The following is a 26,721-nucleotide window of genomic DNA, read 5'->3' as shown; positions in this document are numbered from 1 at the left end:
CTGGAACCGCTGGTCATCAACCCTATCTCATGTAAAAATGAAACTTTTCGCATTTTCCTCAAGGTTTTAGAACTTCGTTATGTCTGTGCTTTACCACATTTACTGCTAAGGTAAATCAGGCCCCATTTTCCAAGTCGGTGGTGAGTGTGAGATGTGCCTTCAAATGTACTAAAATATACATGCAAGAAACGCTTCAGAAGTCGGAAGCTCAATAGTAGTTAATCCGCTATTCCCGTATGTGCTGGCGATGGTACAGAGCACCAGTATTACAATAGGACAGGTAGAAAATAGAAACAAATACATAAAATGAAATTATCAAATTATCAAAAACAGTGATACCGCATTTTGAAGACGACTTAGAACGTAGGGGCAACTACTGAACATTTAAATTGTTATCTTTAGAAACGGGTAGATCAACTAGCACATAAAATTCAACTACTGCTTGGTCAAGAATTACGCCTCAAACGAGCTAAAAGACCTTCTTCAATGGTCTCTTCGTCTCCCATTGACAAATTCAGTAATGAATGAGCCTTCCGAGGGTAAAGGACGTTGAACCCCCGCCTATAGAGCTGTTGTGCCGCGGCCACGTTGGCAGGGTCACGTGACGGATGACGTTATGTTGTTGATGGTTTACATCATTTTGCACCAATCAGTGACCAGAAATAAGCAGTATAACAGCCTCTTTTCCACCTCATCTGCTCATTCTGATTCGGCTCTTGACGAGACCCTAAAGAAGACAGAACTCTCGGCTCCGGCCGAATCTCTACGTACCACCGAACTCTCGGCACCAGAACAGCCGATAGGACTCATCCGACAACTACCGAGGGTTGCCGACAGAGTTTCAAGAGCGGATTGCTCTTGTAAGTAGATATCTCGGAAGCACACTCTTTTGGCTTCTGCTTCTTTTTTGTTACGAGCCAAAAGATTAAGGGACTTTATTCATTATTTGGAAAACCATTTCAGTGGACAAATTTTCAAGTCAAGATATGTTGAGTGTTTCACATGTTTCAATGTGACCAAAGCATGACTAATATAGGGATCTGTTCGCTCCCCAGTTCTGCCGAGTCTACCTGTGTCTGCGGGCCTCCAACATGTGGAAGGAAGTCCTTCTGTGCCTGTGTGGCGTTACTGCATGGGTCATGGCTTCACCGGCTGGTGAGTTCATCAACAAAATGTGCTTCAGCTATTCTAAATATTACATGATGCGATTTTAAAGCAAATCTGTCGTCTCTATCGCTATGGTTTGTGGAAAGTATCTTATTAATATCAGACCACTTTGAGGTTAAACCACTAGTTCAATTCTTGAAAGAACAATACAGATTAGCCTGGAGTGATTAGTTTGATTCAGTCACACCGAGGGAAGCCTACTCCCATTGATAAGTTAAGGGGGGGGGGCTCTCCAATTAACCTGGTAGAGATGTCGTAAAGCCCCGTCACAAATAAGAAATTCAGCTCGGTCGACGTGTTGGCGAGCTTCAACTGTGCATTTTCGGCCGAAGTATGTCGATTACGCGGGCTTCCGGCGATTCCTAGAAATCAAAGTTGATCCAAATATTGGCCTCTTACCAGGTTAGTCAATTCTGACTTCGTCCATGTCCAAGAGATGGCAAGATTTTAGTGTTCGACGGACGTCACGCGAGATTTTGAAAATTTTGGAAAATACGGTCGACGCCCGGGCGATTTTGAAATTCGGCGAGCTTCGGGCGATCTACAAATTCGGCCGACGCTCGCATGAATTGTGGCGCCGGGTTAAAAAACACCGTCAGCGTCATGACCTGTTTATGAACTGCAGTCCTTACCAGTAACATGCATGCGAACCATCGAACTCCAGGGCCAGAGACAGGACTGCTTACCACTAGACCAGCCATTATTCCACTACATATTTGTTTCCGTTATACTTGATCTTCTTGGGTTGATACTGGGCAACACCCCTCTTGTTGGGGTAAAGCGCCCAACGTATCAACGTATTTACCTCACGATCTTAACACGTAATACATGTAACGGTGGCTGTGATCATTCCCTGCGCTTGCTTGCTCGAACGCAAATATGGTTGGTTTTCTACTCAATAGGCACTCGGAGACCAAAACGTTTGATATTTTGTATAGCTTTATATCTTGTATAACAATTGTGTGACTGTTACAGGTCGTATATTTTGCGGCCGATCAGACGCTACGCATTGACAATCTATTCAGCGCTACCATCATAATTGTCAAAATACCGTTTTTTTTAAGAAACCAACAATGAATATGTAAAAGAACATTTTGGATGCCGTGTGCATGGACTTGGTTTATCTATGTTGCTAATCAGCACAGTCGTTGGAAACAGACACGGCGTACTTGTGCGTAATGACAATTCCAATGACAACATTTGAAGTTTGTCTATCAACATGAATGTTATTATACAATTGTACAATATAATAGAGTTGTAAAATGGGAAATCATTCAACATGAAAAAAGACAAATTTCGCTGCCTGTGGCACTTTCTGCTCAGGTCCATGTTATGGTTAGGCTGTAAAGCATGACTCCATCTTCTCAAAGACTTGTTCACATGTTTGTGAAAGGAGGAGTTGTCAGTCATGCGTCAGAAGGCCACCTGGAGTCCCCACGGCTCCGGGTATCTGAGCCTCTGCACTCTGATATCAGCCTGACCGGACATGACGTCACATTGTAAACCTCTGCAGAAGGTTCTGTTGGGCAGCACGGAGCCTTCAAGAGTCGTTGATTCACTGAGGCCCGTGGGAAAAAAATCCTCGGACCTTGCAGGCTCCTTTCTTTACACGATCCGTTCATCTAAAGCATATATAATGGAGAAAACCTGTGGACATGGAAAACTGCTTACGTGCCAAATGCTTGCAATCCTGCATACTGAGTTGTAATGAACATGATGCAAATGTTCTATCCAACAAATGAAAAATGTTTTATTGGTCAGAAATTACCCGTGCAATGGCAGCCAGTGCTGCATTACTGCAGGGTTTGCAATCATATACAGTAGAATCCGCTTAACTGCACCACCCAGTTGTCAGCGTTTTTGGTGCAATTATCTGGCTGGTGCAATTATGCCAAATGTCCAGCTGTACCGCACCACCATGGGCGAGGGGGTGTATTGTTAGTCAGAAACACTAACACAAAGAAAACAGACGAAATTATTCAGTTATTAACTTTATTTATTGACCCTTTGCTGAAAATAGAGAAATGACTACGAACCTGTTTTAAAAGATTTTGCATTCTTTCATTTTTCCATGCGATCTACCGCATTACAACGACCGTAATGTTACAGGACAGGCATTCTGAAACATCGTCATGCCACTCATAGGATAACAGTTTCTGTGTTACATTACCGTATACGTAGAGTGCAGTTGTCGATTTGCATAAATCATGTACCGCCATGAAACTAGGAATTGAAACTAAAACTTGGTTACTGATTACGGGTGACCCGCCCGGGACCTCCCATACGATTCCTATCAACGTAACTGTCAATGGAGACCGCCTTCTTTTGCTAACCTTACTCAAAACAGTTTCAAACATATTGGCGGTATTGCGCCTTTACACCGGCAGGTATCGGCTCATTTGTACCGCGTTTGCCGATTTTAGCGCACCTTTTCAGTTAACTTGTCGAGGATTTTTGAAAAAAAATTGGTGCAGTTATCCGGCATTGGTGACCAAGCGCGGTGCAGATATCCGGAGTCACTAACAATGCAGTGAATGGGAACCGGTTTTGGATATCGGGATTCGGTGCAATTAAATGGAAGGTGCGTTTATCCGAGGTGCAATTAAGTGGCTTCGTCTGTAATACACAAGATATATATTTGCTCCACACTTGCACTTTGTGGAACCATCGCAAGGGTCTGGCCGGCTGCCATTCGACGCCAGCAGGTGACCTCAATACGACTTTCCCCAACCGAAGTCAGGTACCCATTCACACCTGGGTGGAGTGAGGAAAGTCGTATAAAGTGCCTTTCCCAAGGGCACAACATCGGGGCACATCGGGGTTTCGTACCCGGGACCTCTCGGTTCTGGGCGAAACACCCTACCGATTGCGCCACACGATGCCACTGTTAACTGACAATGACAAATAACTGACAAGGTTTCTTGCATATTTATTCCCCATTGGGAATAAATGCAGTAAGTCAGACAAAAAGAAAATCATAGGAAAACTATGCTGTTTTTCATCTTCATCTATAATAAAACTGCTTCTTAATGTGTTCATATGTGTAATCGAATTTACAGAGTTATTCCATTATATCGTACTTTCATACTTACTGTTTTTCTTGGGTCATACTCGACCACACAAATTTCTTTGGGAGCACAGACTTTTACATTCTGCCTTCTTCCCGGACTCTCTGGTCTTCCTGAGTGACCTTTACCCCCGGGCTCTACCATTTCCCCTAAGGGGTCATACTCGCTTCACCATACTGACATTATATATGCTAACATTTCTTCCTGTCTTAAATGCGCATATCTTTTGTCCAGAGTCTATTCTTTTTTTATCTATTCATTTAAATCAGGCGCCTGGCTATAATGAAAAATACAGGGGAAAAAAATAATGTCTGGCAGTATACCAGTATTTTCGTACTCATAATATACTTCAGAACGCTAAATAAAAAACTTAGTAATAACTGCATTCGTCCATCAATCTTGGATACATATTCAGACAAGTAATACCGCACTGAGGATGAACTAAATTGAACTTTCATGTAATCAACGCCTATGTAGAAATATATAAATGGTTTTATTCGCAAATTCATACAGAGCTAAAACAACATTGCAGCCTAATGATACAAAGTAAAAAGGCTGAATTACGCAGTTTCAGGGAATACACAACTGTACAAAATATCATCAATATTTACAAACCTAACCAAAACTGAACAACAAGGATATGTAGAAACGGTAGTAGGGTGATTACACAATATGTTATGCCCTCTTGTAAAATGATAAAATCAAAAAGAGTTATAACCCTATTTGTAGATGGAAGATAAAGTATGGGCAATGTCATTTTTGTCTTCTTGATTAAGAGTGGTTGTCTGTACCACCCAAGCAGAATGAGGAAAAAGTGGCCAAAGTAAAAAACAACAACAGAATTTCGTGAATTTTGTGTGGTGGTGGGGCCTTGGCCCAAACCTACAAAATTGGGGGAGTTTTGGGTCGGCAACGGTCATTTTTCAAAATGGTGGATTTTCGCCTTGTGAAGGCCTCTCTCTCACTCAAAATGGACCGTTTTGGCCTACTGTAACTCCAACAAATGAACAGAAATTTAGGTGCCTCTAACATATGTTATTATCCATATCTTAACAAGACAAATGATGTAAATTTTGCACGAAATGTTTTGGCAGTAACAAACATTTAAAGATGACCCGCTTTTGTTAAGATTCAAATTTGACAAAAAAACATTCAAAAAAATATGTATATGATGATTATTGCGAGAGATCCTCTGAATAGAGAGCAGAAATAATCTCATTGTAAAAGGTGGGATGTCTTCCCATGCAGGTACTTCTCGTCAGTGAAGTTTATTTCAAATTCAAGGTTTACACCTCCACAGTAATTGAATCATCTGCAACTCAGCATAGTTTAATTGCTTCCTGGTTCACTGTGACACCTTGCATGTTTTGCTAGTTTTTATGAAGAGTAGAGCCGTCAACAACATCACAGCACCACTTTTGATTTGAAGACTGACTATTTTCCAACCATTGATGTAACAGTTCTGTTTATTCCTTAAATATTTCAACCAAGTTGTCAAATGTGGGGCCAAAATTAAATTACCCATAAACTTTATTCATATAGTTATATTCAATACTGTAACGAGGGTATCAATCTATCCAGATTTGACTTGATTTTATTTGTAGGAGAAAAAATTAACAGACCCGAATGTCTCCAGCTTTTTATAGACTCCGGGTCTCCTTTCTTGAAGAGCAATATTTACATGTCCCTTCTAAATGAAGATGGTAGTAATATCAGTCAATTCTATAAACAGCAATGCTTTTGACATTTATAAAGTTCCATAAAAGTTCCGACATTCATTGAATTCAATAATTTGATAAGTTGATGGTTGCGTTTTTGACGTATAAATCCTTCACACAGTTTGTGTTTTTTTTCCAAATTCGAAGTGTTGTTTTGTAAATTTCAGTAATATGAAGTGTTCGCTCTCTACTGATACTTTATTCACAATGGTTCTCTAGTTGTTTCATTAGACGACGAAGTACATTTTATTGTAGACTGTCCATTGTACGATAGCGATAGAATGATTATTTTCAGTGATGTGTTAAGTAAATTTCCCTACTTCAGAAACCTGAATAGTACAGAGAAATTTATATTTCTTACAGCCTTCGACAAAGCAACTCTAACTAATCACACAGCCTGCTACATTAATATTCATACAATTACCAAGAAGCGAGAGGAAGTCATTCAATACCAAAATTTTGCTGCAATCCGAAGCCTTGGCTACCAGACAGTTCGGGCGTCTATATTGTCACCTTGTACGCAGGCCGCGAAAGACTGTAGGTTATGCTCTGCCATTGATGAAATGCCATCTTGAGCTTCCTTGGCAGACTAAAGCTCCACGTCTGTACACAGCAAATCCTGACATACGATTTGAATTACAGTCCCAGCGAGCCACCGCGAGAAGCGTGCCGTTCCGGCCTTTGTGGCGTCCGCCGCCAAGGATGTGGGCGGGAAGGTGGTGGAGGCGCTCGGGGACAGGATCGCGGAGGGAGTCGTGGAGAACCACCAGGAGAAGGTTATTGGATCCCTGGAGGACTACTTCTCCGGGCAGTTCGACAAGGCTGACGAGGAGTTCGACGATGTCCTGGCGCGGGGCGGAGTCCTCCTAGCGGGTGTCGGAGGCGGTATTGAAGAGGTGGGAGGGAGATGTTATCATAGACTACTGTACCAGTGACATTATCAAAAGGTCTTAAAAATACAGAACAACGTCACAAAGGCGTCGTAATTGGACGCTAAACTATTGAATATGGAAATGAGCGTTACGATTCACTCCCTCGTCTGAAAGTTATGGTGGCTCTTCTTAAAAGGCATTGTATAGAACATAATTCAGCAGGCTACAGGCCACATGTACCGGCGGTGTGAAACGTCAATGAAGGTTATGATTAGCAGGTAATAAGAGACACAATGAAAAAACTTACTGAAGCTAATGCCAAGATCTTGTGAACAGACATTTCAAGCAGCCTCATATTGCAACGTGGATAGTGGGTGCCAACTGAAAAGACTGGCCTTTTACAAAATCGTGCTTTTGTGCTGTGTGTCCAAACTCACTGTTTTTCAAAGTTGCGGATAGACGTAACGGGGGGGGGGGGGGGGTGATATGGTAGCTTTTCTATATTAATCTCAGTCATTGACAATTATCTACTTTGAACTTTGCCTGTAGGCCAGAGTAAAAGTGATCCACGGCAGAGGCACGAACACAGGAGACACGTACTCACCGGCTGGATACGAACTCCGGATGGAATTTGACAGAGAAGATGATGACGAGTATGTATTCTCCAATGATTTCTGCTTCAGACGGTAGATGTATGCATAACGTCAAGAACGATTTTCAGTAGACCATAAATGACGAAAGGTACAAACGAATAGTAGATGACCAACGGTTCATATAAGATAAATGCTATCTTATCTGTGTAACAGTGATGCATATGATAAAAAGAAACATATAGTAAACAGCAAATATCTGAAAATTCTATATGTCTTCCAAAAAAAGGAAGATCTTGTTTTGATGTAAAATATGCCCATTGCTAAGAAAATCCATTGTTTCCCTTCATATGCACAGCCTAGTGGCATGTAATGTTTCCGATGAAGGATAGTGGGTATTACTCCTTTTTAATTGAGATCAGTGTTTCTACATTGAGTTGTGATCAGTGTTTCTACATTGAGTTGTGATCAGTGTTCCTACATTGAGTTGTGATCAGTGTTCCTACATTGAGTTGTGATCACTGTTTCTACATTGAGTTGTGATCATTTTTCTACATTGAGTTATGATCAGTGTTTCTACATTGAGTTGTGATCAGTGTTTCTACATTGAGGTGTGATCAGTATTTCTACATTGAGCTGTGATCAGTGTTTCTATATTGAGTTGTGATCAGTGTTTCTACTTTGAGTTGTGAGCAGTATTTTCATATTGAGTTGTGATCAGTGTTTCTACTTTGAGTTGTGAGCAGTATTTTCATATTGAGTTGTGATCAGTGTTTCCACATCAAGTTGTGATCAGTGTTTCTTCTAATCTGGTAATTGTTATCAGTATTTCTAATTGATATTTTCTACATTTGATTGTGATATGTAGCCCAGTCTCGGTTTATATTGGTCTCCATTTATTTTCACAGTGACGAGGGTAACGACGACAGTTCTGACGGCATGTCGCCAGCAATCTACCCAATGGGAGTCGGGCCCATGTTGATGAACGGATGCTTCGGTACCGGGTATGAGATAGGAGACCCGTGTTACGATGCCTTCGTCCCGTTAGAAGCCTGTGCTGTAAGTACATTTATCGATATACATGTAGCCCTGTGCTGTCAGTACATATTTCTGAGTTGTTCTTTCCAGTTAGAGTAGGAGCTTCTAGACGTGTTTTAAGGTGAGATGAGAAAATAAGATTTAAAATTGTGTTGGCTATTATTGGCCACAAAACAAGGTAACCATGGTATAAATGCTTTGTTTGTTTATTGTTTATTTCATTTCTCACTTTAGAAAATAGATACATAACAATGAATTTACAAGTAAGAATATGACCGTGCAGTGCAAGGAGGGCTGAAAGCTATGTGCTTATGTAAAATCCCCCCTTTTATACATTACTAATCAAATTTTAACAATTCAGATGAATCAATTAAACAAGAGAAATAAGCATGGCAATAAATAAATGAAACAATATAGTGCGAATACAGTACAATAATGAAATTATCACAACCAAGTCAATCATACATGGATTTTCATTAAATGTGAAGCTAAACTAGAAGTAGTAAACAAAGAAATGCAAACCAAATTAGTAAAATGAAGGGTTATTTATAAAGTCAGCTATAACGTGACACTGAAAAATAACAAAAGAGGGACTCAACTCTATTGTCTTAATTTAAATTGCTCCAAACAATGGGACCCCTGAAAATGATTGTAAATTGTTTCTGGTTACATTTTACATTAATGGGCCTTAGATGATTGCTTTGTCTTGTGTGGTGGCTGTGGACGTCTGAGTTTGATAATAAAATATCATGGACATTTATGTTTTATCTTATACATCAGCAAACTATTTTGTAGTCTATCTATGTCGTATATTGTCAGAACGTTTAGGTTTAAAAAAAACGATGCACCAAGGAAAGTGAATAAGACTTTTGAGGCTATTCTAACGTAGTGTTTGTAAAGTAACAAAAGTGATTAAAGTGATGTAGAATATGTACTCGCCCATACGATTTTACAGTAGGTTAGGTAGGGATAAACAAGACTATAGTACAGAGTAATAAACGTTTTAGGGGATAAAAGATTTCTACTTTCCGTATAATCCCTATATTGTTATATTCTATTTTGCAAATGAGATTAATTTGTTTTTTCCATGTTGACGGGCCATCAATTAAGACTCATAGAAAACGAATGTGAGACACTTAGTAATAAGATTCTTATCTAAAATTGTTTAAGGACTAAAGACTACAATTAGACTGATCATTTTTCATCAAGGCTCATCATATTTCAGTTTCAATGCAAAAGGCACAGGAACTTTTAAAGATGAAAACAAGCTGTGTTTCTCATTTCAACCATAGAACATCATTGACGGAGCGACATTCCTGGGAACTGGGTTTGATGGCCGAGGTGAATACTCGACTGACTCCAGGAAGAAAAGCCTCATCCAGCGGGCCTGCGAGGGACTGCAGGGGTAGGGACTTTTACTTCTTATTGTATAGATATTAACAAAATGCTTACGGGGAAGTAAACATTATTAGACCTTAATCAGGTATCAACATTTCGAACAAAAATATCTGCTTCGGAAATCAAAATCGTTAGAAAGTACGTTTTACACTCGCGTCGAAAATTCGAATACCGGATTCGGAGATCCTACCCGCGGTCGGCCTGGTACCTCGGGTGATACGGAATACCCCATGTTGTATTCTAGTATTATTGAATGAGAATGTCAATGGTTCAATAATAGGAGACTAGCGCGAATTATAAAAACACATGTACATGCTATATTGTGTAGCATGGGCATTTAGGGCCTCTCCTTTGGTGATTCATCTGCTGTGTACAGTGCCCTCCTTTTCCTTTGACACGTTTTCTTTACCTGAAGCCTTGTTGATATGACGGATTACTCTTACTCTGTGGAGTCTAATGACTTGTACTGAAGACGTCTGGTCTGCTACTTCCAATGCTTGTACATATGTCTATGTATGCCGTTTTAGATACAAAGAGTATCACGTGCCTGACATCATGACCGTACAAGGGATCTACGAGACGGCGGCGGAGACCGCCGCCTTCGGCTCTTTGGACGAATACCGGCACTACCTGGAGGACAAGTCTGCCGTGACGTCTGCTAAAGCCATGTTCCAGGGGGAGATGAACAAGGCGTCAGGTCACGGCGGAGGCGGGGGCGCATTCGGGCTGGTCTTTTCTGTCGGAGGCGGGAGCTCATCTCAGTCCGGTAGCGATCGACAAACGTCCAGTCTTCAAGCCAACTCACAAGCAAGCGCTCAACTTACGGAGACCTCCACTAGGACGTTCATGGCTATGATGGAAATAAACGTCTTCAGGTAATGATTTGTCTATCTATTGAAATTAAGCTAACTTGTGAACGGTTTTACATAATAGGCGAGTATTTCCTTTTCAAGATGTCAACCTGCAGGAGGAATTGACTGTAGGGTTTGAGCCACAATACCGGCATATCCCTTTTATCTTTTCGATAAATCGTTTGGCTCTTCAAAACATGGGACGTCCACCTTTACGTCCTATCCGAGAGAACTTTCTTACCAAAGCTAGGCATTCGTTTCCACCTGAGCAGGGTGAGGACATGCGTATATAGTGCCTTTCCCAAGAGTGCAACATAGGGGGTGGCTAGGGATTTGAAACCTCAACCTTAGGTTCTAAGGCAAGAGCCCTAACATCTAAAACGCCTTGCATCCTTTGAGTCAACATCATTATTTACTTAAATGACCTTATAGTTTTCAGAACATATTTTGTTCACAAGATGAAGCAGAATCTAAAAGAAGTATTTTTTCATCCTATATCCTCAATAGGTACGAAATATTCCTGGACTTCGTTGGGCCTGAGAATTTGAACTTGGCATTCCTGCGTGACTTCCTGAATTTACCAGGAACGTATTTTGCCATAGCAGCAGACAAGGAATTTCGTAAGTATCTAACTGGCCTCGTTCTTTTTTTATTGTCCATGTAGAAACTGAGTTGGTTGGCTTACCGATGTTACCTGTTCATTTTGCTGAAGCTTCAAGTCACAAAACTACAACCTTTATCGACCCATGAGTAACGCAATGTGTTCTCTTGTCAGAAAAATTCATTCTGCGATGGGGGACTCATTACATCACTTCAGCGAAGTTCGGAGGACAACTCAAGATCATCAAAACAAAGGAAGCAAGTTTTGAAGACTCTAAGCAGACCTTTGTGACGGCAGCCCAGTCCGACTTCAAGAAACTGTTCAGCACGTACTCCGCCCAGCAGACCCAGACCAAGTCCAGCAGCTGGTGGCATGAACATGAGACGAAGAAGGAGACGTCCAGCTCAACCGGCGAAGCAACCAGCGGAACGGCGACGTCGGAAAGCTCCAGTGATACAGCAGCTACGTGAGTTTACGCCTTATTAATGACCTTGTCCCTTCTACAGATTAAAGGTCGGAAACTGTATAATGCTAGCTTTCAGTCCAAGTTTCCTCCATCCTGTCCTATCCATAGTACTCTGCGTACAGTCGGATAATTTCTGCCTGTCCAGTCCCTGATGTCGTCGTCCCATCTCCTGTGTGGCTTTTCTCTGCTTCTGGTGCAATAGATTTTCCTTGCAGGGTTGAGATTTTCTGGGCTCTGGTGACGTGACCAGAGTACTTTAGTTTTATCTTTTCATCATGGTGAGGAGACATGTAACTAGCGTCAGTCATACAAACGTTAGACGATCTTTTTAACTAGGAGGTTTTAAGTCATTCGAACATTAAGGTCTTAAAAGACAAATGAAACTCGCGTTACGACTACATAAGAAAAAAGCCACAAAGGAGCTACCTATTTAACCCATGAGCTACATGTACATAACATGTTATGACTAATAAAATGTCTGATTCGTAATCATAAGATACATGTACATAGCATGTTGTGACAAATGAAATGTCTGATAGATAATCAATTGTAACTCAAAGTTTGTATATCACTGGTTCTTACATCTTTACCACAGATCTGAATATGAGTTCAGCAATGAAGTCCTGGAGGTGCAAGGAGGAGACCAGAATATCGCCGCTGCCATTACAGAGTTCTACACAACATCATTCGGCACTTCTCTGAAAGACTGGCTGGAATCTATTGAGGAGTATCCCAAACCTTTCGAGTTCAGGATGCTCACCATCACCGACCTGTTGGACATGAATTTTGACTCCTTTTTTCCGCATGGAGTCGTGGACTTCGGCTGCTTTGGAAGGTGTGCTATCTTGTTGACATCGGATTATAAGAAATCAGTTTGACAGAAGTTCATAACGTTTTGTGTGGAAAAATGAGTCCCTATACATGAAGAAAATTCAATGAGTACACTCTTGATGATACTTGTGTGAATCTTACATACCACTATGGTAACACTTCAATTTCCAATCTTACATTCATAAGAACATTAATCATTACGTACCATACTAGTCGCACACTAAACTTAAGAAGAATTGATTATATTGTTTTTTGAAACTGTTTATTCTTAATATTGAAGCAATTCATGTTTATTCCTACAGGAAAACCCTCAGTGAAGACGGAAAAGGTCGCAAATATTACGTTGAAGACATGGCTGACGGCAACACCACCAAATCAGAGATCCGCTACTGCGACTTTGAAGAGAAAAGTGGTATCGAACAGTCCATCACCGAGAGACGGCTGGCCCTCAAGCGCGCCATTGCGGTGTACCTGGAGGAGGTAGGACAAGTTGACGTTGGAAATATTTACGATTAAGTTCAGCTCATGTAACTCTTGATTTATCTGAAAAAAATTGATATTTTGTGTTGATATTTTTATAAGTGTTATCAGTTTACTCAGTCACGTCCTCTTATCCCAGGGTCCTTTACTCAGCTCCGACTTCCAAATCCCGGCTGGAGAGCCCGGATGTGAAACTGCTGAGTTGGTCTTTCTCGACGATTCCATCAACGGAGCGCCCAGCTGGCAGGAGATGATCAGCGGACAGGAGTTTAAAGTTGTGTTTGACATGCCCTTCAACATTGCGCGCTTTCTAACCGCCAGTGCCGCTCTTCTCGTGAGGTTCATGTCCAGGACCAACAAGTGGCTGACCATTAGGGAGGGCCATGCCCCGAGACAGTTCGACGGACACCGAAATGGCAACAGTGGTGACGTCACTCAACATAAGGTAGAATCGTTACACATGTGCACCAAGCTTGTAGCTGCAACATTAATGTCTTTAAAATCTTCCTAATAACTTAGTCGTTCTCCAACAATGTACCGCTGTTTTCTACACTCAGGTTAGTGTTGGGGGTCTGGTCATGACGTACGACGAAGACACGGGCATGTTTACCGTGACGCAGGAGGACTTTGACGCGTCAGCAGCGGCCATTTTGGACCTGCCCTCCTGGATCAACGGCATGGATGTGGGCAGGGCGGAGTACAAGTCACTACTGGACCATCTGAGCCACCAGCAAAGGTAAGCAGCTCATTATAGCCGTCATGTGACAGGATATTACTGCCACAATCGGATGGCTAAACTGTATTTTAGTGTTCATCTCAACTGAACGTTTTTTTTTTTAGTTCTTCAGGAGGACAGATGCCCTGTAACCTACAGTGGTCCAACTCACACCGCATTGACCCAACCGACGGCGGAAAGTGCATCCACTTCACTGCAGCGTCCGAGGGCGACATCTTCCTGGTGTTTGCCGGCGTTCCCAAAGACCATCAGACTTGGGTCACTGTGGAAATCTCAACCAGCGGTGTGGCTATGTATAAGGTAGTAAACAGACTTTTGTTTCCATTATCTCATTTTGCAGACTTCAATACATATATGAAAAATGGCTTCTACTCTTCAGGCTCACCCATCGGCCATGCACATATTTCTACTAATCCTTTCATTATTTGCGACGCCTCAGGGGCGGAGACATTTATCACAGTTTTACGAACGCTTTGCACGAGTGCGTTCCCAAGGGATTTAGTTTTGTGGATAGCCTTCGACTGTGTGGTTCTTGGACCGGAAAAGGAAAGGCCCATTGTTGATTTGTATGTGAAAGAAAATGCACCATTTCGGAGAATTTGCTACTTGCGGCACAGAAAATGGCTGTCGTTATTGATACGTATATTTTCTGTTATCTGTTTATTGTCTACATCTACATTGTTGTTTCCCCCAAATAACCCCTTCAGGGGCATAGTAGGGGGGGAGTTGAGGTCCCGGGCTAAGGCGGGCAGGCCTCCAGCCTGGCACGGAACGACTCAACGGTGGGAGCCGTCGCAACCGTGCCAGGCAGGGTGTTCCACTGAGGGATGGTACGGGGAAAGAAAGAGTGTTTGTATGTGTCAGTTCTAGCGTGGATGGTGTGAAACTTGAGGTCGTGGCTCCCCCGGGTCCGCCCCTGGGCTGGTGTCAGCAAACTGTAAGTGTCTATATTAATGTGGTTATTAACAAGTTTGTAGAAGAAGGTGAGGCGGGCGTTCCTCCTCCTTTCAGAGAGAAGGGGCCACTGCAGGTCGTTGAGCATTTGTGTCACGCTGCTAGTCCGCCGATAGTCATTAAGGGTCACGCGGGCGGCCCTGCGCTGGACGGCCTCCACCGCCTGTATCCCTTTGGTGGTGTACGGGTCCCAGACGATGGCACTATATTCCAAGTGAGGCCGCACCAGCGCTTTGTAGCAAGTGGCCTTGACCCTAGATGGACAATGGGTCAAATTGCGCCGAATGACCCCCAGAACACGACCGGCTTTGCTAGTGGCGTGGTTGATATGGGTGTCCCACCGCAAATCGTCGGACAGTTGTACTCCAAGATAGGGGTGGGACTTAACACCGGTAAGGGCTTCTCCACAGAGGGAGTACTGGGTTAGGGTGGGATGCTTCTTACGGGTGATATGAAGGATGTGACATTTAGAGGGATTGAACGACATGAGCCAACGATTTTGCCATTCTGATAACGCATCGAGATCGGACTGTAGAGCTTGAGCGTCAGAGGGCTTGCTGATGGTTCGATAACTTCAACTTCAACTGAATATACCCCCAGATAACCCCGCGAGGGGCAAAGTAGGGGGGGGAGGAGGTCCCAGGCTAAGGCGGGCAGGCCTCCAGCCTGGCGCGGAAAGACTCAACGGTGGGAGCCGTAACAACCGCGCCAGGCAGGGCGTTCCACTCGGGTATGGTGCGAGGGAAAAAAGAATATATAAATCAAGCAATCGTCGGCAAATAATCGAACATGTGAATCTACGGAGTTGGGGAGGTCGTTAATGTACAGTAGGAAGAGTAGAGGGCCTAACACTGTACCCTGCGGAACTCCAGAGTTGACCCTGACAGCTTTAGATGTTCCGCCGTCAAAGACAACCCTCTGGGTTCTCTCCGTTAGGAAGGCCCTAAGCCAAGACTGAAGGAGGTCAGAAATGCCGTAGTGCTTGAGCTTGCTCAGCAGCCGCTCGTGGGGCACGGTGTCAAATGCCTTGCTAAAGTCAAGCACCGCAGCATCGACCTGTTTGTTATGGTCAAGATTCTTGGCCAAGTCTTGGAGGGTGAGTACCAGCTGGCTCTCACAGGACAGACCCTTCCTGAAACCGTGCTGCGCCGGGGACAGAATGCCGTAGGTGTCTAGATGTTTCATCATGTGGCTGTGAACGATGTGTTCGAGCACTTTGCCACAGACCGATGTCAGAGACACCGGCCTATAGTTGGAAGGCATTGTTCTGTCACCCTTTTTGAAGATTGGAGCGATGTTAGCTGTTCTCCAATCCTCAGGAACGTCTCCCGTAGATATTGACTGGGAGAATATTGTCTGTAAGATTGGCGCAATTTGCTCGGGAACAGTTTTCAGGAGGCGTGGTGGTATTCCGTCTGGTCCTGTGGACTTGCTGGGATTAAGACTAGAGAGCTGTTTGGCTCATTGTACTTATCAAAAAGAGCTAGGGGAAGTTCCTCGTTAAAATGGGCATGAAAATGCTATAGATAGCGTCTGCCTTCTCACCACCAGTAAAAGAATACTCTTTATTGAGCTTAACTGGTTAGAGATCACTTCCCAATTTCCATCACAATGGCGGGGACCCCCATCCCCCAATACTCACAACAGCTGAAAAAGACGACACGATCAAAACCATCAAGTAAACTTCAAACCACAATTGATTTTTCGTGACAAATATGCGTCACCTGGGTGATTTTCAAAGCACTATTACTTGTATTAGGAAAGAGTCGCGATTTATTCCGATCAAGACTTTTGTAGAATATGTTTGTCGATCTATGCACAGGCTCTGCGACTAGCAGTTACACAACTTGACAAGGGAGCCAAAGGCCTGGGTTCGGACACGCTGTACCAGTCCTACTTTGTCTGCGTAGCAGAAGACGTCACAGAATCCTTAACAACGGTACAATTTGGAAAGACGCCGGACAACGAGGTAAAGAGTTAACCTTGGAACATTTCCAAGAAAACAGAAAGTAAAATCATCTAATGAAAAATCATCCGATCGAAGGGTAAAAAAGCCTTTTGATAGAAAATATGCACAAGCGTATGCTTTATACAGTTTGATCTTCGTTGCTCCCAGATTTTGACATTGCGGTCCTAACATTTGATTAACGATACGTCCAACAGGAGCGTGGCCATGTCTGGCTGGACTACCAGTTTCCCGAGGTCCTGTCTCTGCACTACTACGCGTTCGGCAGCGGCGAACACCCCGTGAAGCTGATGGGAGTGTCTCAGATATTCAAACCTACGGACCTCAACGTCGTCTGCCGCGAGGGAACAGTCAAAGAAGGCGACAGATGTGTCCAAGTCTGTCACGTTGAATGCAGCGGTAATAATGACCCGAAACAAAATTGATTTGTTTTTTTTGTTATTTCAGGTCATTAACCTTTGACAAATTGTATGTAAGCCGCAAATGTTCACGGTGAGAATCAAAATATCAACCTTTGATAACGATTCTGTTTTTCTGTTGTTGTTTTTTCACTCTGTTCTCTAGGCTGCAGGACTACAGGATCCGACGACCCACGTGACTGTCTCTCGTGCCAGAATGTGAGAATCGCCTACCCGTACATCGCTGGCTCCGTTGGTGACTTCGAGTGTGTGTCAGCCTGTCCAGAAAACATGGCCCTAGCCCCTGGAACAAACAACTGCCAATGTAAGTTGTGACTTTTGAAAGGCCACCTGAAATAGACAATGCATTACTGACCGCTATAATACAAATTTTGTCGTACAACAATCTGATAATTAATTATAAGAAACTGTTTTCATTTGTGCTTTTTTTTCTGCTACATTGGAGCTAATGTATCTGTCTACCCTCACCTTTGTCCATGGTGCACATCTAGGTATAAAGAGGATGGAGGGAACCCCTCCTGACGGCACAGTGACGTGTGTAGCTGACTGTCCTCTCACTCACTTCGACGATGACGGCGTGTGCAAAAGTAGGCTTTGTTCAGTCGCACATTTTACAAACAACGTTTCCGTAATCTCATAATAATTACCCTGATTTACTGCATGTTAACACCCTTCAGTCGGACAAGTGAGGAAGGTGTTGCTGGTTTTAAATGAATTGACATTCAGATATTGCACGTATCATCTTCATCCCATTACTTTTGATTTGTGTAAAAAAACTTGTTTGTTTTGCAGGGTGCAGTAGCCTGTGCTCTGACGTGAGTGGAGACGGAAGGGCGGTGTGTACGGGGCCTGCCGCGGACGAGTGCACGGTGTGCGTCTACACAGCAGCAGACGGAAGCTGTTTGGAAGGATGTAGCCCTGGGCAGAAGGCCGTAGCCGGATCTACAACTAGTGGTGAGTTGAGCTTACCGATGATGACATAGAGACTTATTTTCCGATGGATAACACAAGTTATCACGGTTGGGTACCTGTCGTGCTAAATCATATCACAAGGAAAAGGGCTCTTATTACTGCAAAAATTAAACTTGTACATTTACCGCAAGCGAGGAGCCTTGTGTGTGTATGCGCTGCAGTATCCATTTCATACATGCCTCCATAACTTAGATATTGTTTAGACCCCACGAGTGTGCATTGCTAAATCAGCGATGACACATGTCTATTAATGGTTTCTGTCGCATAGGTGGTGTGTTACGCCGTATAGATACAGATACAGATAGCTTAAGCCGATTACATGAAATGGCAGGCAATCGCAAACATGTTATGAATCCAGTATAGCAATCTCCGTCCGTTTAGAATACGAGCCTGGATCATTCTGCCGTGGACTGGTTGGTCTTGTTTGTGTAGCAATGCTGATGCCAATGGACATTGTGTCGCCGTAACTTCCAGACAGGCCGCTATGCTGAACGTTTGCTGTACTGTTTAAATGGCGACGAAATCTATCTTTTGATGCATCTATGATAATTTCTAACGCACATGTTAATTCAAATCCAATGATGCCTTGCTTCATCGTTGAGTAGTTGTCCCTTAACTTAGGGCTTATTTTGCATTTGGTTTAGGAGTTCGAAATCCTTTGAATCGTGCATGGAAATATTGCAAGGATTCGCAATAATCTTAGACGCTGGCTGACCTGCATGTGAGAATGACATTTCTATATATCTAATGTAATGGCTTGACAGGACATACAAAATGTTTTACAATTCAATGGATCAATTTCTTCTACTGCTGCAGAATGGAAACAGATTGATGGAGGGCTAAAGTTCGTGTCGGTTGGACGAGCCGGCGTTTGGAGCGTGAGCAGCAACGATCAGATCTACTACCGCAGAGGAACGGCTGGTAATGAGGCTTCACCTGGAACTGAATGGGTGCATGTCAGCGGCGGCTTGAAACAAATCTCGTCCGGAGATGGCGAGGTCTGGGGTGTCAACAGCAACGACGACATCTTCATACGGCAAGGTAGGCTAATTATTTGCCTACAGTATTTGTAGCATAGCGTACTTGTAAGAGAGAGAGTATCGGTCGGTCGATAAGGAGTTTAGGGAGCAAACAGTGGCGACCAGATCTACTACAGAACAGGAACTTACCAGAACGAGGCCTCTTCGGGCACGGGCTGGGTATGCATCGATGGCGCCCTGACACAGATCTCATCCGGAGACGACATAGTGTGGGGAGTCAACAGCATCTATGAAATCCTTGTCCGAGTGGGTCAGTCATTGGTCAATAAGCCGTGGTCTCCTGATAAAGTGCATAGTGCTTATCAAATTCTGATGAAGAGGGAATATATTCAAACTCTTCCAAAGCAAAGCAAAGCAACAGCACACTCATGATTTAATTTTATTTATTTGTCTCAACAGCGCCGATACAAAATATATCTGTCTAATGTTTTAATACTATAGGCATAAGCTCAAGTTCTCCTGAAGGATCTAGCTGGCACAAAATCGCAGGAAGCCTGAAGCAGGTACATGTCAGCTCAACCAGCAATCAGGTGTGGGGTGTAGACTCCACGGATCAGATTTATCGGCGAACCGGAATCACCGCAAGCAATCCAGCAGGTGAAATGCCACTTTGATCAACATTTCATTGATTTATACAATCTCGTAGCAAATCCGATGAAATCTGTGCACTGTCGTGACAATTGTTGGCTCTTTCATCTTCAACTTCAGGGACAGAATGGGAACACATCGAGGGACAGCAGCTGAAATTCGTGTCGGTTGGACGAGCCGGCGTTTGGGGCGTGGACAGCAACGATCATATCTACTACCGCACGGGAACGGCTGGTAATGAGGCTTCACCTGGAACTGAATGGGTACAGGTCAGCGGCGGCTTGAAACAAGTCACATCTGGAGATGGCGAGGTCTGGGGTGTCAACGGCAATGACATGGTCTACGTACGACAAGGTATGCCTCTTTATATTTCATATAGTATTTAAGCATGGAGTATAAAGTACATAGCGTACTTGTAAGAGGGAGTATCTGGAAAAAGATATCATTGTGTGGAACAGCTGCAAGTTAGTACAAATTGTAGTACTAACGTTGTACTAACTAGCTAACAGTAATAACTGCCTTGTCTTTTGCTAATTTACATCCGATTCCCCAGTTAAGTCGCCCTTTTGGTTTCCTAATGACAATACCCTATGATTGACTAAATGAATCGTGTCTCGTTGAAGGTTTGACAGCTGCGACACCTGAAGGCACTAGCTGGCTGCAAATCGAAGGAGATCTAAAAGAAGTTTACGTCAGCTCTAGCAGCAACCAAGTGTGGGGTGTGGACGCAGCCGACAACATCTACCGACGAGTCGGGATCGAACAAAACACAGGTTCGATCTAGGCCTCCTAGCGGCTTTGTATTGTATTCTTTATTTGTATTGCACACACTGAACAGTGCAAGCTGTATATCCGGACGGATTCACTCCAGACTGCATAGGTGGCTCGGAAAGTGGTAGAAATTGTTGATGATGATGATGATGATGATGATGATGATGATGATGATGATGATGATGATGATGATGATGATGATGATGATGATGATGATGATGATGATGAGGATGATGATGATGATGATGATGATGATGATGATGATGATAGAAATTGGCCAAATAGGCTGATTGATATATCAGAGAGGTTAACCAGGCCCATTACAATTTGTCACCTGTCACGCTCTCACTCAACTCAACTCAGCTCAACTCGATCAATCACTTGCTCACTCTTTTATGGTGTTTCCGCTTCTTCCAGGTGACACACTGACCTGCGAGCCGTGCCGGCCTGGCTACAAGTGTGTGAACGGAGATGAGGTGAGTAGTATGGCGAGAGGTGACTGGGCAATATCATTTTGGAGGTGCAGATCAGAGATTATTTTTGCTGATTTAACGCAGGCTGAACATATTGATGAGGGATCATTATCCATACGGGCTGTAACTTACCCAAATCTATACCCATTAGGTGGAAGAGCTGTGCACGGCGGGGACCTACAGCAGAGCGGACGGGACGGCGTGCGATCCGTGCGCCGTAGGAGAGTTCAGCTACAGCGGTGCCTCCGCCTGTGAGCTGTGCCCGGCAGGACAGCACAGCACTCAGAGTGGATCAGCCAGCTGCGATCCCTGCCCAGCAGGACAGTACAGTTCCAGCGGTGCCTCCACCTGTCAGCTGTGCCCAGTAGGACAGTACAGTTCCAGCGGTGCCTCCGCCTGTCAGCTGTGCCCGGCAGGACAGCACAACGCTCAGAGTGGATCAGCCAGCTGCGATCTCTGCCCAGCAGGACAGTACAGTTCCAGTGGTGCCTCCACCTGTCAGCTGTGCCCGGCAGGACAACACAACACACAGGGTGGTTCAGGCAGCTGCGATCCTTGCCCAGCAGGACAGTACATCTCCTCCGAAGGGTCCACCAGCTGCCAAGTCTGCCCGGCAGGAAAGTACAGCTCGCAGAGTGGATCAGGCAGCTGCGACTCCTGCCCCGTTGAACAAGTTAGTACTGCAGACAGAACGAGCTGCACGGGTGAGTATTGAAGTTGGACAACAACGATGTTGGTATCTATAAGTAAAGTAAATTTCGCATTGAAAAGGGTACAGATAAACGCACGAACGTCAACGATGTAGTACGAAAAAAAGTTGTTTTGGACGAACGAAAGGGACCGTATGAACGATGATGCCCATCCACATGTACGATGCTGTGATAAGGACGTTTACAAATTTGTATAGGTGAAACGATTCAATACAATTACGTATTTTTTTCTCAAATAAAGCTCAATATCTCAGTGTCACGCATCAGAAATGTGACATGAGTATTATATCATGTGATTATCTGTCAACTTATGTGATAAGATACAATGCTGTTGAAGCTCAAAATGTTTCACATTATAGAAATCGTTATTGACACAACAAAAGTACAGCGACTTCCGTAAGGTCTTCTACAACCATACATGCAAACAACAAACAATGGGATACAAAATAATTAACCTTCGTACAAGTATAGCAAGTATATGAATAGAGTACTTCAACATGTCGAGTTTAAATTATCACTTACACTACTAGTTCTAAGATCTAAACATTCTTTGATATATTCACCTATTTGTACACAGTAAGGGTTGTCTCCTTCTAGAATGTATTTGAATTTATCTCTATAGAATGGAATGTTTAAAATTCTGTTGAGCAAGCGGAAAGAAGGTTGAACAGCTTTGGACGTTTATCATGATGGACAATCTAGGATGAAGTGTCGTATAGAATTTCTTAGCATTTTGCAGCAACTTTGCATCGTTTTCAAATTCATGCACCTGGTAGTGTGGCCCGGAGAGGTTGTGCGGAAAGGTGACATCATAGAAACAGGAAAAACTCGTGATGCCTTCTTTCAGCGTTGTGTAGTTGCCCCTTATAACTTAGGGCTTATTTTGCACTTGGTTTAGGAATTCAACATCCTTCAAATCGTGCATAATGATTATTTTAGACGCTAGCTGACCTGCATGTGAGAATGACATTCCTTTATATCTAATGGCTTGACAGGACATACACAATTTTCTATAATTCAGTGGATCAATGTCTTCTACAGCTACAGAATGGAGACAGATTGGTGGAGGGCTAAAGTTCGTGTCGGTCGGCCGATCAGGTGTTTGGGGAGTGAACAGTGGCGACATGGTCTACTACAGAACAGGAACTTACCAGAACGAGGCCTCTTCGGGCACAGACTGGGTAGGCATCGATGGATCCCTGAAACAGATCTCATCCGGAAACAACATTGTGTGGGGAGTCAGCAGCATCGATGAAATCCTTGTCCGAGAGGGTCAGTCATTGGTCAATAAGCCGTGGTCTTCTAATAAAGTGCATAGTGCTTATCAAATTCTGATGAAGAGGGAATATATTCAAACTCTTCCAAAGCAAAGCAAACCAAAGCAACAGCACACTCATGATCTATTTTTTTTTTGTCTCAACAGCACTGATTCATAGATGTCTAATGTTCTAATACTATAGGCATGAGTTCAAGTTCTCCTGAAGGATCTAGCTGGCAACAAATCGCAGGAGGCCTGAAGCAGGTATATGTCAGCTCAACCAGCAATCAGGTGTGGGGTGTAAACTCCGGGGATCTGGTTTACCGGCGAGCCGGAATCAACGCAAGCAATCCAGCAGGTGAAATAACACTTTGATCAACATGTCATTGATTTATACAATCTCGTAGCAAATCCGATGAAATCTGTGCACTGTCGTGACGCTTGTTGGCTCTTTCATCTTTATAACTTCAGGGACAGAATGGCAACAAGTCGAGGGACAGCAGCTGAAATTCGTGTCGGTTGGACGAGCCGGTGTTTGGGGCGTGAACAGCAACGATCAGATCTACTACCGCAGAGGAACGGCTGGTAATGAGGCTTCACCTGGAACTGAATGGGTACAGGTCAGCGGCGGTTTGAAACAAATCACGTCTGGAGATGGCCAGGTCTGGGGTGTCAGCGTCAATAACATGGTCTACGTACGGCAAGGTATGCCCCTTTGTTTTTATACAGTATTTGTAGCACAGAGCATTGAGTACATAACATGCTTGCAGAGTATCTGGGAAATATATATCATTGTCTGGAACAGCTGCAAATTGGTACAATTTGTTGTACTAACTAGCTAACAGTAATAACTGCCTTGTCTTTTGCTGATTTACATCGGATTCCCCAGTTAACTCGTCCTCTTGGTTTCCCAATGACAATACCCTATGATTGACAAAATGAACCGTGTCTCGTTGAAGGTTTGACAGCTGAGACGCCTCAAGGCAGTAGCTGGCTGCAAATCGAAGGAGATCTAAAAGAAGTTTACGTCAGCTCTAGCAGCAACCAGATATGGGGTGTGGACGCAGCCGACAACATCTACCGACGAGTCGGGATCGAACAAACCACAGGTTCGATTTAGGCCTCCTAGCGGCTTTGTATTGTATTCTTTATTTGTATTACACACCAGGTTTTCACTGAACAGTGCAAGCTGTATATCCGGACAGATTTATTCCAGACTGCGTAGGTGGCTCGGAGAGTGGTAGAAATAGGCCGTATCACAGGAGTTAACCAGATCTTGCATTACAATTTGTCACCGGTTGCTGTTGACATGGAAATATTTTTGTCATGATCGGATCATTGTTTTGTCAGCAACGTAAACGCTAGTGTTTCTGGTATGAGAACAATTTTGCCTACATCGAGGGACATTATATTTTCATCATGCCTCTCTTGATCCGTAAGTGTATGAATAAAAGTGATGACGTGTGCGCATATGCGTTGCGGAGTCAAATTCATTTCCTTAGACACCTCCTCCCCCATTTACAAAAGCAAACCGATTAAGAACTTGGATGATGCCTGGGGACAAAAATAAAAGTGTGCAAAACGTTAAGACAAATATAATTCTGCTCATGACTAATTTTCTTTACATTTTGTGTGTTTCGATGTCTTTTATATTATGATTATCGTCCCCGCCAGCTGCCCGCCGGGCGCTCATTTGGAAATGTGCGCGTGGCTTTAGCATAAAAGTTGTCATGAAGTTGAAGCATCTTCAGATTTAGAGAAGCTAGGAGATTGTCCTTAGGAAATGGATTTAAGATTTCTTATATTATGAATATAAAATCGGTAAGTTAAACGACGTTATTTGGTAAATTATTCGCTGCTTGGTGTGTTCAAGGGCTTTGCCGTTTCGATTTCCAATTTGCATGGTAACATTTCCTTTGTTCTGTCTATCCTCCCAGGCTGATGACTGCCACTGGTGCTGGATGGAGCTCACTGAAACCGTGAGGACCTCAAGCACGAGTCGTCCCAACTTTCTTTCAAAATTTCCAGGTTGCTAGTAGAGTACAAATAATGTTCATCCCAAAGGAGTCTAACGTAATCATAAGATAGAATGCCACTTCTGTAAACACACATGTACCAGCAAAAACTCATCACAATAGTCGTTACTTAGAAATGGAATAAAAAAGAAATATGATGTAATGGTAATGAAATATAAAGTTATAGGCTCACCGAATTTAATGAACCATTTCAATCTACGCAAACACAATAAAAGCATCCACAGGGTCTCTTGACTATTTTCAATAATCTTGTAGGCCTTTTTATGGTCGCCAATGTCATATAATGATCCCTCAATCATATGTCAATGATCTCAACGAAACAGACCACCACCGGAAGAAAGTGGACATTAACTTCGGTGGGCATAACGGCAACTGCGCCACAATGTTGGGCACTGAAATACCGGGGGGGGGGCTGTAAGTATGTAATACACCTTGCGAAAATGACTCAAACACTGTTATTGGACGTGCAGGAGAACAGGGAAGATTATAAACGGGATAAATTTCTCAGCAAAAAAAGCTGCCAAGGGACACAAAAGGTAATATTCTTATATTGGTCAAGACCTAATTCACAAATATTACGACAATCTTTCTATAGCTACTCGAGTTTCACTGTTTAACAATAAACACCGATACAAACACACAACAGCTAAGACAACACCTTCTTAGCGAAGGTGAACATGAAAAAAGAAACTACAATTACGTGCGAGGCCCAGCATTGTGCTTAGGATGGTAGATATACATTTTCGTGGAAGCCCTGGCGAAATCTTCTTTTGATTTACGAACCAACCGATTACACGACATTTGTCGATAAATCATACTAAAATCTTTATGTTATCATTATCTTACTATATAATCTCGATATGAATAACTAGTCGGCGGCACGGTTACTCCATGACGACAATAGCCTGACACTACGTCACCGTGTTGCCCATTCGTAGCTCTCAGGCATACCTGCTTTTCAACCATTCCTACCCATCGTGACATCATAACTAAACACAATCATCACCATAGCTATCCTGACATCATGCATAAGCGTAGCCATCACCGTAGCCATCCTGACGTCATAGATAGTCATAACCATCACCATAGCATCCATGACGTCATTGCTGGTCATAACCTTCATCGTAGCCATCCTGACGTCATAGGTAGTTCCGACATTCGCGTCTTGTTCGAAACAAAGCGCGTTCTCCAACACAATGACAAGGAATCTAACGTATTGGGAGAAAATACGCTTTTTAAATTAAAAACAGCCAAGACCTATGTAGTTTAATGGTTGAGAAGCTCGTAGTTTACACCTGATAAGGATTACGGATATCTAAGATATTTACTTTTAATATTTGTTATTCTAAGTTAATCATATATCTTAATCGACGTCCACGTATACCACCAACCGATAATAGCTCGGCATAATGGAAACAATAAAGCAATATAATTAACCGATATCATATAAAGATAGCAGTCACCGCTTTGTTAACATTTGTCAGTTGATGGGTTAATAAAACAGCCTATCAGTATCTTTATATATCTTCCATATTTCACCATAAAACCACTTTAAACAATAGATTCACATGAACTACGTAACAGATCATACACAGTCAATGCTTACAATATATAACACAAATTTTAAAGTAATGCTAGCATTTGTGGAGTTAGTGAACCTCTAAGGATGAATTTGGTGACGACGCAACCAAAACAATTTGCATGTTTTATTTCATATT

General features: G+C 43.1%; 1 protein-coding gene across 1 annotated transcript; it reads left to right on the top strand.

Annotated features, from left to right (window-relative positions):
- The first annotated feature begins 1,061 nt into the window (after positions 1–1,061).
- Positions 1,062–24,991, top strand: LOC136428779 (uncharacterized). Its single transcript, XM_066418528.1, has 29 exons — positions 1,062–1,155; positions 6,596–6,849; positions 7,375–7,478; positions 8,324–8,474; positions 9,746–9,858; positions 10,379–10,726; positions 11,210–11,322; positions 11,478–11,769; positions 12,365–12,604; positions 12,903–13,080; positions 13,220–13,525; positions 13,638–13,816; positions 13,921–14,116; positions 16,593–16,739; positions 16,934–17,135; positions 17,301–17,459; positions 17,647–17,742; positions 17,948–18,109; positions 18,944–19,168; positions 19,609–19,764; positions 19,876–20,109; positions 20,379–20,528; positions 20,944–21,002; positions 21,151–21,703; positions 22,751–22,981; positions 23,170–23,325; positions 23,439–23,672; positions 23,927–24,076; positions 24,905–24,991. Exons 1-29 carry the CDS (start codon positions 1,092–1,094, stop codon positions 24,907–24,909), a joined length of 5,457 nt encoding a protein of 1,818 aa, XP_066274625.1. The 5' UTR covers positions 1,062–1,091; the 3' UTR covers positions 24,910–24,991.
- The last annotated feature ends 1,730 nt before the right edge of the window (positions 24,992–26,721 follow it).

Source organism: Branchiostoma lanceolatum, chromosome 2, assembly GCF_035083965.1.
Source record: "Branchiostoma lanceolatum isolate klBraLanc5 chromosome 2, klBraLanc5.hap2, whole genome shotgun sequence".
NCBI classification, from domain to species: domain Eukaryota; kingdom Metazoa; phylum Chordata; class Leptocardii; order Amphioxiformes; family Branchiostomatidae; genus Branchiostoma; species Branchiostoma lanceolatum.
The sequence above is the reverse complement of the archived record's forward strand: the minus strand, read 5'-3'. Positions and strand labels throughout refer to the sequence as shown.